Source organism: Salvelinus alpinus, chromosome 8, assembly GCF_045679555.1.
Source record: "Salvelinus alpinus chromosome 8, SLU_Salpinus.1, whole genome shotgun sequence".
NCBI classification, from domain to species: domain Eukaryota; kingdom Metazoa; phylum Chordata; class Actinopteri; order Salmoniformes; family Salmonidae; genus Salvelinus; species Salvelinus alpinus.
In genome coordinates, this window is record NC_092093.1 from 4,455,396 (window position 1) to 4,469,623 (window position 14,228).

Genomic DNA, 14,228 nt, shown 5'->3' on the forward strand with positions numbered 1-14,228 from the left:
GATCTCTTTCCATCTATCCTCATTTCCTCCCCGATCTCTTTCCATCTATCCCCATTTACCTCCCCGATCTCTTTCCATCTATCCTCATTACCTCCCTGATCTCTTTCCATCTATCCCCACTTACCTCCCCGATCTCTTTCCATCTATCCTCATTTACCTCCCCGATCTCTTTCCATCTATCCCCATTTACTCCCCTGATCTCTTATCGCATCTATCCCCATTTACCTCCCCGATCTCTTTCCATCTATCCCCATTTACCTCCCCGATCTCTTTCCATCTATCCTCATTACCTCCCCGATCTCTTTCCATCTATCCTCATTTACCTCTCCATCTATCCTCATTTACCTCCCTGATCTCTTTCCATCTATCCCCATTTACCTCTCCATCTATCCTCATTTACCTCCCTGATCTCTTTCCATCTATCCTCATTACCTCCCTGATCTCTTTCCATCTATCCCCACTTACCTCCCCGATCTCTTTCCATCTATCCTCATTTACCTCCCCGATCTCTTTCCATCTATCCCCATTTACCTCCCCGATCTCTTTCCATCTATCCTCATTACCTCCCCGATCTCTTTCCATCTATCCTCATTACCTCCCCGATCTCTTTCCATCTATCCTCATTACCTCCCTGATCTCTTTCCATCTATCCCCACTTACCTCCCCGATCTCTTTCCATCTATCCTCATTTACCTCCCCGATCTCTTTCCATCTATCCCCATTTACCTCCCCGATCTCTTTCCATCTATCCTCATTACCTCCCCGATCTCTTTCCATCTATCCTCATTACCTCCCCGATCTCTTTCCATCTATCCCCACTTACCTCCCCGATCTCTTTCCATCTATCCTCATTTACCTCCCCGATCTCTTTCCATCTATCCCCATTACCTCCCCGATCTCTTTCCATCTATCCTCATTTACCTCCCCGATCTCTTTCCATCTATCCTCATTTACCTCCCCGATCTCTTTCCATCTATCCCCATTTACTCCCCTGATCTCTTATCGCATCTATCCCCATTTACCTCCCTGATCTCTTTCCAGGAGTTCAAATACATTGTCTTGTCTTTGAAATCCCTACCAGAGGTATCCTAAAGATGTATTTTTGTGTGTGAACCTGTTCTGATAGCCGTTCATCAAAAGTTCTCCATGTTTGATGTCAAGGAAGTTTAAAGGAAGGGAGTTTGTGTTTATACAGGATGTACCGCCCCCCCCCCCCCCACCCCCACCTACCTACTGTCAACCAATCATGTCAATGCAGAGGTATATGGAGTTATGTGGAGCACTCAGCATTGCACGGAGCTCGGTTTGACCTCTGCAAGCCTCTGGAGGCTCTGCAATCACATCACACCTTCCGTATGAAGCATCCAGATCGCATTTTCGGATCAAGAAAACATTGTCTACAAGGGAGAGATAACCTGAGGGAGAAACAGAACATACATTCTGTCCTGTACAATTACATTGTAAGTACACTACATGACCAAAGGTATGTGGACACGTGCTTGTCAAACATCTTATTACAAAATCATGGGCATTAATATGTAGTTGGTCCCCCCTTTGATGCTATAACAGCCTCCACTCTTCTGGGAAGGCTTTCCACTAGATGTTGGAACATTGCTGCTATAACAGCCTCCACTCTTCTGGGAAGGCTTTCCGCTAGATGTTGGGACATTGCTGCTATAACAGCCTCCACTCTTCTGGGAAGGCTTTCCGCTAGATGTTGGAACATTGCTGCTGTAACAGCCTCCACTCTTCTGGGAAGGCTTTCCACTAGATGTTGGAACATTGCTGCTATAACAGCCCCCACTCTTCTGGGAAGGCTTTCCACTAGATGTTGGAACATTGCTGCTATAACAGCCTCCACTCTTCTGGGAAGGCTTTCCACTAGATGTTGGAACATTGCTGCTATAACAGCCTCCACTCCTCTGGGAAGGCCTTCCACTAGATGTTGGAACATTGCTGCTATAACAGCCTCCACTCTTCTGGGAAGGCTTTCCACTAGATGTTGGAACATTGCTGATATAACAGCCTCCACTCTTCTGGGAAGGCTTTCCACTAGATGTTGGAACATTGCTGCTGTAACAGCCTCCACTCTGTGGAGAGCAGGGCTCTGCGCAGGCCAGTCAAATTCTTCCGCACTGATCTCCACAAACCATTTCTGTATGGACCTCGCTTTGTGCACAGGGCCATTGTCATGCTGAAACAGGAAAGGGCCTTCCCAAACTGTTGCCACAAAGTTTGAAGCATAGAATCGTCTAGAATGTCTTTGTATACTGTAGTGTTTAGATTCCCCTTCACTGGAACTAAGGGGCCCGAACCATGAAAAACAGCCCCAGACCATTATTCCTCCTCCACCAAACTTTACAGTTGGCACGATGCATTGGGGCAGGTAGTGTTCTCCTGGCATATGCCAAACCCAGATTTGTCTGTCGGACTGCCAGATGGTGAAGTGTGATTCATCACTCCAGAGAACGAGTTTCCACTGCTCCAGAGAACAATGGTGATGAGTTTTACACCACTCCAGCTGACACTTGGCATTGCGCATGGTAATCTTAGGCTTGTGTGTTGCTGCTCTGCCATGGAAACCCATTTCATGAAGCTCCCGACCAACAGTTATTGTGCTGACGTTGCTTCCAGAGGCAGTTTGGAACTCGGTAGTGAGTGTTGCAACCGAGGACAGACGATTTTCACATGCAACACGCTTCAGCACTCGGTGGTCCCGTTCTGTGAGCTTGTTTGGCCTACCACTTCACGGCTGAGCCGTTGTTGCTCCTAGAAGTTTCCACTTCACAATAACAGCCCTTACAGTTGACAGGGGGCAGCTCTAGCAGGACAGATATTTGATGAACTTACTTGTTGGAAAAGTGGCATCCTATGACGGAGCCACGTTGAAAGTCACTGAGCTCTTCAGTAAGGCCATTCTACTGTCAATGTTTGTCTATGGAGATTGCATGGCTGTGTGCTCGATTTTATACACCTGTCAGCAACGGGTGTTGCTGAAATAGCCGAATCCACAAATTTTGAAGGAGTGTCCACATACTTCTGTATATATGTAGTGTAAATGACCCCAGGGTTCACATATTCCTCAAACTGGATTCCCCTCTGACTACTTTAAACAACGACACCACATTTTATTACACCAAATTTCTGTTTCAAAAAAACAATCTGTGCTTCAGAACCAAAAGGTTGCACGTCTTGACTGTTGACCAATGACCAGTCATCAGCATTGGAGTGAAAAGGAGAAGGGCACACGAGTCCAGATTACTGACCAGAAAGCTTACATTTTTCTCCAGTTTTTGCCTGGCAAAAACAAGAGTAGACTAACTACATAATATCCAGTTTAGCAATCTGCTACGGACGCATCTTTGCCAGAACAATAGGCTACCTGGTGAATTCATTGATCATTTTTCATATTTCAAACAGGCCTAGTTTGGGTGGGATATAATTACATACGGTAGGCCTACCTCAATGGTGGGTCCAGGCTATACTGTATGTCTAAAGAAAGCTGTGACATTCCACTACCTTCAACAGTGGAATGTTTATTTCATTTGAATAAAACAGTTAAATAAAACTAATATGGGATGAAGATGTCAAATATTCGGAGGAATTCATTCAGATATTTGTGAAGAAGAAAAAGACAGATCCCGCTTTCCATCCGATTCTGAAACCTCCACTGCATGTTTTACAATTGTATTTATTTAACCTTAATTAAACTAGGCAAGTCAGTTAAGAACACATTCTTATTTACAATGACGGGCCTAGGAACAGTGGGTTAAACTGCCTTGTTCAAGGGCAGAACTACCGATTTTGACCTCGTCAGCTCGGGGATTCGATCCAGCAACTTCTCGGTTACAGGCCCAACGCTCTGACCACTAGGCTACCTGCCGGGTGGTCGTAGGAATGGAACCCACTACCCTGGTGTTACCATTCTCTATCCACTGAGCTAGTTTCCTTATAAAGTATATATACAACTTACATAGACACGTACTGTACTGTTCAACAAGTCACAGCAAGCACAACCTACACTACCGTTCAAAAGTTTGGGATCACTTAGACATTTTTTGTCCATTAAAATAACATCAAATTAATCAGAAATACAGTGTAGACATTGTTAAGGTTGTAAATGACTATTGCAGCTGTAAACGGCAGATTTTTTATGGAATATCTACATAGGCGTACAGAGGCCCATTATCAGCAACCATCACTCCTGTGTTCCAATGGCACGTTGTGTTAGCTAATCTAAGTTTATAATTTTAAAAGGCTAATTGATAATTAGAAAATCCTTTTGCAATTATGTTAGCACAGCTGAAAACTGTGGTCCTGATTAAAGAAGCAATAAAACTGGCCCTCTTTAGACTAGTTGAGTATGTTATGCTGGTGAATGAGGACCCAAAAGCGACTTAATAGAAACAGAGTCTTTATTCCAGTCTTAAACAAAAAACGATACTCCAGGATATTATCTTAGGTAAATCCAAAACAGGAAAACTGAAATCCTCTCGTCAGTAGAGAGGAACGACTGGAGACGCGACCACAGACTGCAGGTCGCTTCGGGAAGGCACAGGCCGTAGCTGACATAGACACCTGCTCACACGCAGCATCTGAAGAAGGCAAAAACACGACAGGGCGGAACAAGGACACAGAACAGCAAACATCAAACAAGGATCCGACAAGGACAGAAGCGGAAAACAGAGGGAAAATAGGGACTCTAATCAGAGGGCAAAATAGGGGACAGGTGTGAAAGAGTAAATGAGGTAGTTAGGAGAATGAGGAACAGCTGGGAGCAGGAACGGAACGATAGAGAGAGAGAGCGAGAGAGGGAGAGAGGGAGGGGGAGAGAGAGGGATAAAAAGAGGGAAAGAACCTAATAAGACCAGCAGAGGGAAACGAATAGAAGGGAAGCACAGGGACAAGACATGATAATCAATGACAAAACATGACAGTACCCCCCCACTCACCGAGCGCCTCCTGGCGCACTCGAGGAGGAACCCTGGCGGCAACGGAGGAAATCATCAATCAACGAACGGTCCAGCACGTCCCGAGATGGAACCCAACTCCTCTCCTCAGGACCGTAACCCTCCCAATCCACTAAGTACTGGTGACCACGTCCCCGAGAACGCATGTCCATGATCTTCCGTACCTTGTAAATAGGTGCGCCCTCGACAAGGACGGGGGGGGGGGGAGGGAAGACGAACGGGGGCGCGAAGAAAAGGCTTGACACAGGAGACATGGAAGACAGGGTGGACGCGACGAAGATGTCGCGGAAGAAGCAGTCGCACAGCGACAGGATTGACGACCTGAGAGACACGGAACGGACCAATGAACCGCGGAGTCAACTTGCGAGAAGCTGTCGTAAGGGGAAGGTTACGAGTGGAAAGCCACACTCTCTGACCGCGACAATACCTAGGACTCTTAATCCTACGTTTATTGGCGGCTCTCACAGTCTGCGCCCTGTAACGGCAAAGTGCAGACCTGACCCTCCTCCAGGTGCGCTCACAACGTTGGACAAAAGCCTGAGCGGAGGGAACGCTGGACTCGGCGAGCTGGGACGAGAACAGAGGAGGCTGGTACCCAAGACTACTCTGAAACGGAGATAGCCCGGTAGCAGACGAAGGAAGCGAGTTGTGAGCGTATTCTGCCCAGGGGAGCTGTTCTGCCCAAGACGCAGGGTTTCGAAAAGAAAGGCTGCGTAATATGCGACCAATCGACTGATTGGCCCTTTCTGCTTGACCGTTAGACTGGGGATGAAACCCGGAAGAGAGACTGACGGAAGCACCAATCAAACGACAGAACTCCCTCCAAAACTGTGACGTGAATTGCGGGCCTCTGTCTGAAACGGCGTCTAACGGGAGGCCATGAATTCTGAACACATTCTCAATGTCATGTTTCCGAGCCCATGCTTCGTCCATAAAACAACCCTCAGCCCCAGAGTCTATCAAGGCACTGCAGGAAGCAACCGAACCGGTCCAGCGTAGATGGACCGACAAGGTAGTACAGGATCTTGATGGAGAGACCTGAGTAGTAGCGCTCACCAGTAGCCCTCCGCTTACTGATGAGCTCTGGCTTTTACTGGACATGACATGACAAAATGTCCAGCAGAACCGCAATAGAGGCAAAGGCGGTTGGTGATTCTCCGTTCCCTCTCCTTAGTCGAGATGCGAATACCTCCCAGCTGCATGGGCTCAGTCTCTGAGCCGGTGGGAGGAGATGGTTGAGATGCGGAGAGGGGGAACACCGTTAACGCGAGCTCTCTTCCACGAGCTCGGTGACGAAGATCTACCCGTCGTTCTATGCGGATGGCGAGTGCAATCAAAGAGTCCACGCTGGAAGGAACCTCCCGGGAGAGAATCTCATCCTTAACCTCAGCGTGGAGTCCCTCCAGAAAACGAGCGAGCAACGCCGGCTCGTTCCAGTCACTGGAGGCAGCAAGAGTGCGAAACTCTATAGAGTAATCCGTTATGGATCGATCACCTTGACATAGGGAAGCCAGGGCCCTGGAAGCCTCCTTCCCAAAAACTGAACGATCAAAAACCCGTATCATCTCCTCTTTAAAGTTCTGATAATCGTTAGAACACTCAGCCCTTGCCTCCCAGATAGCTGTGCCCCACTCCCGAGCCCGACCAGTAAGGAGTGATATGACGTAAGCGATCCGAGCTCTCTCTCTTGAGTATGTGTTGGGCTGGAGAGAGAACACAATATCACACTGGGTGAGAAAGGAGCGACACTCAGTGGGCTGCCCAGAGTAACATGGTGGGTTATTAACCCTAGGTTCCGGAGACTCGGAAGACCAGGAAGTAGCTGGTGGCACGAGACGAAGACTCTGAAACTGTCCTGAGAGGTCGGAGACCTGAGCGGCCAGGGTCTCAACGGCATGACGAGCAGCAGACAATTCCTGCTCGTGTCTGCCGAGCATTGCTCCCTGGAACTCGACGGCAGTGTTGCGAGAATCCGTAGTCGCTGGGTCCATTCTTGGTCGGATCCTTCTGTTATGCTGGTGAATGAGGACCCAAAAGCGACTTAATAGAAACAGAGTCTTTATTCCAGTCTTAAACAAAAAACGATACTCCAGGATATTATCTTAGGTAAATCCAAAACAGGAAAACTGAAATCCTCTCGTCAGTAGAGAGGAACGACTGGAGACGCGACCACAGACTGCAGGTCGCTTCGGGAAGGCACAGGCCGTAGCTGACATAGACACCTGCTCACACGCAGCATCTGAAGAAGGCAAAAACACGACAGGGCGGAACAAGGACACAGAACAGCAAACATCAAACAAGGATCCGACAAGGACAGAAGCGGAAAACAGAGGGAAAATAGGGACTCTAATCAGAGGGCAAAATAGGGGACAGGTGTGAAAGAGTAAATGAGGTAGTTAGGAGAATGAGGAACAGCTGGGAGCAGGAACGGAACGATAGAGAGAGAGAGCGAGAGAGGGAGAGAGGGAGGGGGAGAGAGAGGGATAGAAAGAGGGAAAGAACCTAATAAGACCAGCAGAGGGAAACGAATAGAAGGGAAGCACAGGGACAAGACATGATAATCAATGACAAAACATGACAGTGTATCTGGAGTATCAGCGTTTGTGGGTTCGATTACAGGCTCAAAATGGCCAGAAACAATTAACTTTCTTCTGAAACTCGTCAGTCTATTCTTGTTCTGAGAAATGAAGGCTATTCCATGCGAGAAATTGCAAATAAACTGAAGATCTCATACAACGCTGTGTACTACTCCCTTCACAGAAAAGCGCAAACTGGCCCTAACCAGAATAGAAAGAGGAGTGGGAGGCCCCGGTGCACAACTGAGCAAGAGGACAAGTACATTAGAGTGTCTAGTTTGAGAAACAGACGCCTCAAGTCCCTCAACTCGCAGCTTCATTAAATAGTACCCGCAAAACACCAGTCTCAACGTCAACAGTGAAGAGGCGACTCCGGGATGCTGGCCTTCTAGGCAGAGTTGCAAAGAAAAAGCCATATCTCAGACTGGCCAATAAAAAGAAAAGATTAAGATGGGCAAAAGAACACAGACACTGGACAGAGGAAGATTGGAAAAAAAGTGTTATGGACAGACTAATCTAATTTTGAGGTGTTCAGATCACAAAGAACATTTGTGAGATGCATAAAAACTGTAAGATGTTGAAGTGCTTGACGCCATCTGTCAAGAATGGTGGAGGAAATGTGATGGTCTGGGGGTGCTTTGGTGGTGGTAAAGTGGGAGATTTGTAGAGGGTAAAAGGGATCTTGAAGAAGGAAGGCTATCACTCCATTTTGCAACGCCATGTCGTACCCCGTGGACGGCTCTTATTTGGAGCCAGTTTCCTCCTACAACAGGACAATGACGCAAAGCACAGCTCCAAACTATGCAAGAACTATTTAGGGAAGAAGTAGACAGCTGGTATTCTGTCTATAATGGAGTGGCCAGCACAGTCACCGGATCTCAATCCTATTGAGCTGTTGTCGGAGCAGCTTGACCGTTTGGTACGTAAGAAGTGCCCATCAAGCCAATCCGACTTGTGGGAGGTGCTTCAGGAACATGGGGTGAAATCTCTTCAGATTACCTCAACAAATTGACAACTAGAATGACTTAGGTCTGCAAGGCTGTAATTGCTGCAAATGGAAGATTCTTTGACGAAAGCAAAGTTTGAAGGACACATTTATTATTTCAATTAAAAATCATTATTTATAACCTTGTCAACGTCTTGACTATATTTCCTATTCATGTTGCAACTCATTTCATGTTTGTTTTCATGGAAAACAAGGACATTTCTAAGTGTCCCCAAACTTTTGAACGGTTGTGTACAAATACTGTACAGTTCAACAAATCACACCACGTTATAGACACATGTTTAAACTATATCTATTTTATTAGCCAACTGAAAGACAACGGATATGGAGGACAATATTGTAGCTGATCAATATTAAACGCGAGACGAGGCAGTTCGTGGATTGATAAGGTGGACAATATTGTAGCTGATCAATATTAAACACGAGACGAGGCAGTTCGTGGATTGATAAGGTGATTGGAGTTGTATCAGGTCTGGTTCAGAGAATTCAGTAGAAACACTGCATACATGAACATATGTACTATGCACTATCAATATAAACACGAGACGAGGCAGTTCGTTAACATATGCACTATCAATATAAACACGAGACGAGGCAGTTCGTTAACATATGCACTATCAATATAAACACGAGACGAGGCAGTTATATGTACTATGCACTATCAATATAAACACGAGACGAGGCAGTTCGTTAACATATGTACTATGCACTATCAATATAAACACGAGACGAAGCAGTTCGTTAACATATGTACTATGCACTATCAATATAAACACGAGACGAAGCAGTTCGTTAACATATGTACTATGCACTATCAATATAAACACGAGACGAAGCAGTTCGTTAACATATGTACTATGCACTATCAATATAAACACGAGACGAGGCAGTTCGTTAACATATGTACTATGCACTATCAATATAAACACGAGACGAGGCAGTTCGTTAACATATGTACTATGCACTATCAATATAAACACGAGACGAAGCAGTTCGTTAACATATGTACTATGCACTATCAATATAAACACGAGACGAAGCAGTTCGTTAACATATGTACTATGCACTATCAATATAAACACGAGACGAGGCAGTTCGTTAACATATGTACTATGCACTATCAATATAAACACGAGACGAGGCAGTTCGTTAACATATGTACTATGCACTATCAATATAAACACGAGACGAGGCAGTTCGTTAACATATGTACTATGCACTATCAATATAAACACGAGACGAGGCAGTTCGTTAACATATGTACTATGCACTATCAATATAAACACGAGACGAGGCAGTTCGTTAACATATGTACTATGCACTATCAATATAAACACGAGACGAGGCAGTTCGTTAACATATGTACTATGCACTATCAATATAAACACGAGACGAGGCAGTTCGTTAACATATGTACTATGCACTATCAATATAAACACGAGACGAGGCAGTTCGTTAACATATGTACTATGCACTATCAATATAAACACGAGACGAGGCAGTTCGTTAACATATGTACTATGCACTATCAATATAAACACGAGACGAGGCAGTTCGTTAACATATGTACTATGCACTATCAATATAAACACGAGACGAGGCAGTTCGTTAACATATGTACTATGCACTATCAATATAAACACGAGACGAAGCAGTTCGTTAACACATGTACTATGGCAAAGACGATGTGGACAGCATGTAGCCCTAGATTCTGGATGCGTTGCATGTCAGTAGGCAAAAAAAGCCAATATAGAAATTCTTCAACACATTAAAAACAAGAGTTGTCATTTTGAGTTTGATTTATTGATCGGGAACACTGACAGCTCGATTTCATCTGATTAAAAAGAGAACACGGTATTATGATATCAAACACACATCAACTCATTTCTATAAAGACCTCTGTCCTGTTTTAGAATGACCTCATGTCCTGTTTTAGAATGACTGTCTAATATCAATTCATCAAAGATCATCATACAGAGAGCAGAGAGTGCAGGGAGACTACAGGGAGACTACAGGGAGACTACAGAGAGACTACAGAGAGCAGAGACTATAGGGAGCAGAGACTACAGGGAGACTATAGGGAGCAGAGACTACAGGGAGACTACAGAGAGACTACAGGGAGACTACATGGAGACTACAGAGAGACTACAGGGAGACTACAGAGAGACTATAGGGAGCAGAGACTACAGGGAGACTACAGAGAGACTACAGAGAGACTACAGGGAGACTATAGGGAGCAGAGACTACAGGGAGACTACAGGGAGACTATACAGAGCAGACTACAGAGAGCAGAGACTACAGGGAGACTACAGGGAGACTATAGGGAGACTACAGGGGGCATCCAAAGAACAGTCACAATGATCATTATAAAAGTGTATCTCTGGGAAAGCACCAAACTCATCCTGAATGGCTCCAGAAACGTAGGAACACACATTATTTCCAGCAGATATTCAGTCCAAACTACCTGATGAGAGTATCACTCTGTGCATAGACCCAGTTCTTTCATGTACGACCAGAGGCCTACTGTACTGGAGCACAGAAACCTGAGGCCTACTGTACTGGAGCACAGAAACCTGAGGCCTACTGTACTGTAGCACAGAAACCTGAGGCCTACTGTACTGTAGCACAGAAACCTGAGGACTACTGTACTGGAGCACAGAAACCTGAGGCCTACTGTACTGGAGCACAGAAACCTGAGGCCTACTGTACTGGAGCACAGAAACCTGAGGCCTACTGTACTGGAGCACAGAAACCTGAGGACTAATGTGCATCCCAAATGGGGGCCTATTCTCTCACTATATATATTTAGTGCACTACTTTATACCAGAGCCATATGGGGTAGTGCACTACAAAGGGATTAGGGTGCCATTTGAGACGCACACCCAAGAGAAGACGGTTCTAGAGTTCTACAAAGAATGTAGATCTATTTTCTTCCTCTTGTTCTTTTTAGATTTCTTCTCGTCCTCCACGACAACCACCTCCTCGTCCTCCACGACAACCACCTCCTCGTCCTCCACGACAACCACCTCCTCGTCCCCCACGACAACCACCTCCTCCCTACATTTCTTATTTACAACCTCACACTCCGTTGTTAAGTCTACAATTTGGCGGTCCTGGCAGTTCTGCTCCACGCCAGTGGTGGCGCTGCAGTCTTCAGCCAACACCTCTTTCTCCGCTCGCTTTCTCTTTCTCTTCTTCTTATTCTTCTTCTTCTTCTTCTCACGCCCCTCTGACACGGGAGCTACGACACACTCCTCCTTCACCACCACGTCATCCTCTTCCCTCTCTCTCTTCTTCTCACGCCCCTCCGACACGGGAGCTACGACACACTCCTCCTTCACCACCACGTCATCCTCTTCCCTCTCTCTCTTTCTCCTCTTCTTCTTCTTCTTCTTCTTTGACGTGACTTCCTCTGTGTGGTCAGTGACAAAATCAGCCGGGACTTGCTGCGTATCACTGTTCTCTGGTGATGAGGTTGCAGTGGGAGCCTCGCCACGACCCTTTTTCAGCTGAGCCATCCGCTGGGCAAAGTACTCCTGCATGGACAGGGTGCTGGTGACTGTCTTGGTGATGGCCTCTACATCAGGTTCAGGGGTCGTAACCTTTGTAGCTGGTGCTGTAACAGCCCTGGTCTCCTTCTCGTTCACTCCCTGGGAGTCTGGCCCACTGCTCTCCTACAGAGACAGAGACATATAGAAACACATTAGAAATATAAAAGTAAGAATAGTTTATGTACACATTTGGGAATATAAAACAAGTCCCCCTACTGTCTACTACTTTACATAATCACTGGTATGTCTAATAAAATTAACTGTGAGTGCATTTATTTCATGAAAATAACAAATAATATACTCGTAGTAATTTATTTCCCTGAGCCACCTTTTGCCATTAAATGCTCAGGTCTGATTGTGTGAGAGTGTTGATACAAACGTAAAGATATTTACATACACAGCCCTGATTGGCGCATAGGATTGTCTAGACTCTAAAGCAGACTCTTCATTTTGACGAGATGAACATTTTATGAATTGAAGGTTATTTGTTGAAGTAAAAATACCAACAATTTTCTTTTACCCATTTTAAGGTTATTAGATTTGAAAAAGTTTGAATACAACTGGTCTGGCAACTACCACCCTTCATATGCAAATAAAAGATGACTGGTCATTGGTCAGAATAATCAGATTGTGATGTCATACTCTGGGACAAAAACTCCATCCCACCTGAACAGGCTGAAATGACAAACCACCCCCACCAAAAAGGTCTTACACTAAAAAGGGCCTTACAATAATTTCCACAATTTCAGAGTGTTATTTTCAACCTCCGTGTGGAAATATATGTATATTTTTAAACAGGGAGAAAAAATCAAGTGTTTGACTGCACTGGCCCTTTAAACTGTCAACAGCCTCTACATCTCACCTCCACAACCACTGACGGTTAATTAACTAGTCTTCTGTAGATGTCCCAGTGACATCGTCACAACGCAGCACTGTTGGCCTTTCAGAACATCTCACCAGTGTACAAAAAAAACGAACAAAAAAGAGAACCTGAGATCTTGACCGTAGAGTTCCCTGAAGCGTTCGGCTCCTATTGGTTTATAATTAGAAGACAAGTTTTTTTTGTTGGTGTTGCTAAGGGAGTCTTTTGCACCCCGTCTATGGTAGGTGCCAGGCACACCGGGTTTGAGTGGTGTGTCAAGAACTGCACCTCCGCTAAGGTTTCTCAACAGTTTCCCGTGTGTATCAAGAATGCGCCTCAACCTAAAGGACACACAGCCAATTTGACACAATCTGCGAGAAGCATTAAGAGTCAACATGGGTCCACTATCCCTGTGGAAAGTTTGACACCTTGTTAGAAGTCCATGCCCCGACGAATTGAGGGCTGTTCTGGAGGGAAACTCAATATAAAGGTGTTCCTAATGTTTTGTAAACTCACAGGGTTCTTGTCCTCTGATATTTGGGGGCAAAATGACATTCCCATTTCCCATGGCTCTGGCGTCAGCGTCACTCCTTTACATTAATATATTCATATACACACAGCAAATAATATTATCTGTGTCTGCATCCCAAATAGCTCCCTATTCCCTAAATAGTGTACTTCTTTTGACCAGGACCTGGTGCACTATATAGGGTACAAGGCCAGTATGTTTTTTTCCTCCGCTCTTTGTTCATGCAGCTGGTTAACTTTAAGCAATTCGGGAATATTGCAAGATTTACAGATACCTCTTGGTTAGGCCACATGGGATTAAAGCAAGCATTCTACTGGTCATTAATCTCTGTCTTCGACCAACCAGAACACAGATTATAGTCAATACTATCCCACACAGGAAAGGGAGGGTTGTGTTATGAGGACGTATACATTGATTCAACGGACAAAAACAAATAAATGATTCTCTTAAGTTTGAGCTGAACAATGGAATGTTAGATTTTTTTTGTTGGTATTTTGATATGTAAATCAGGATGAGTCCTGAGATGATTAAATATTTAAGCACTAAACCGCTGACTTAAAAGTTTTACTTCAAACCAAAATTATTCTCCTAGTAGTTACTAAGAAAAGCCGATTCCTTGTTCAAAGTATCTCTCTTTCTCAAACAGGCAATAAAAGAGCTGGTTACAAATTGTTTTCAATTTCCTCCACCAGAAAAGAAAGAATAAATATTACAACAAATATTATGGTTAAACT

General features: G+C 45.0%; 1 protein-coding gene across 1 annotated transcript in view; it reads right to left on the bottom strand.

Annotated features, from left to right (window-relative positions):
• Window positions 1-10,333: 10,333 nt before the first annotated feature.
• pinx1 (PIN2 (TERF1) interacting telomerase inhibitor 1) overlaps window positions 10,334-14,228 on the bottom strand; it is a 60,910-nt gene continuing 57,015 nt past the window's right edge. Inside the window, exon 8 of the mRNA XM_071412459.1 lies at window positions 10,334-12,226. Coding sequence (XP_071268560.1) covers window positions 11,459-12,226 — 768 coding nt within the window. The 3' untranslated portion in view covers window positions 10,334-11,458. The remainder of the gene's footprint in view (window positions 12,227-14,228) is intronic.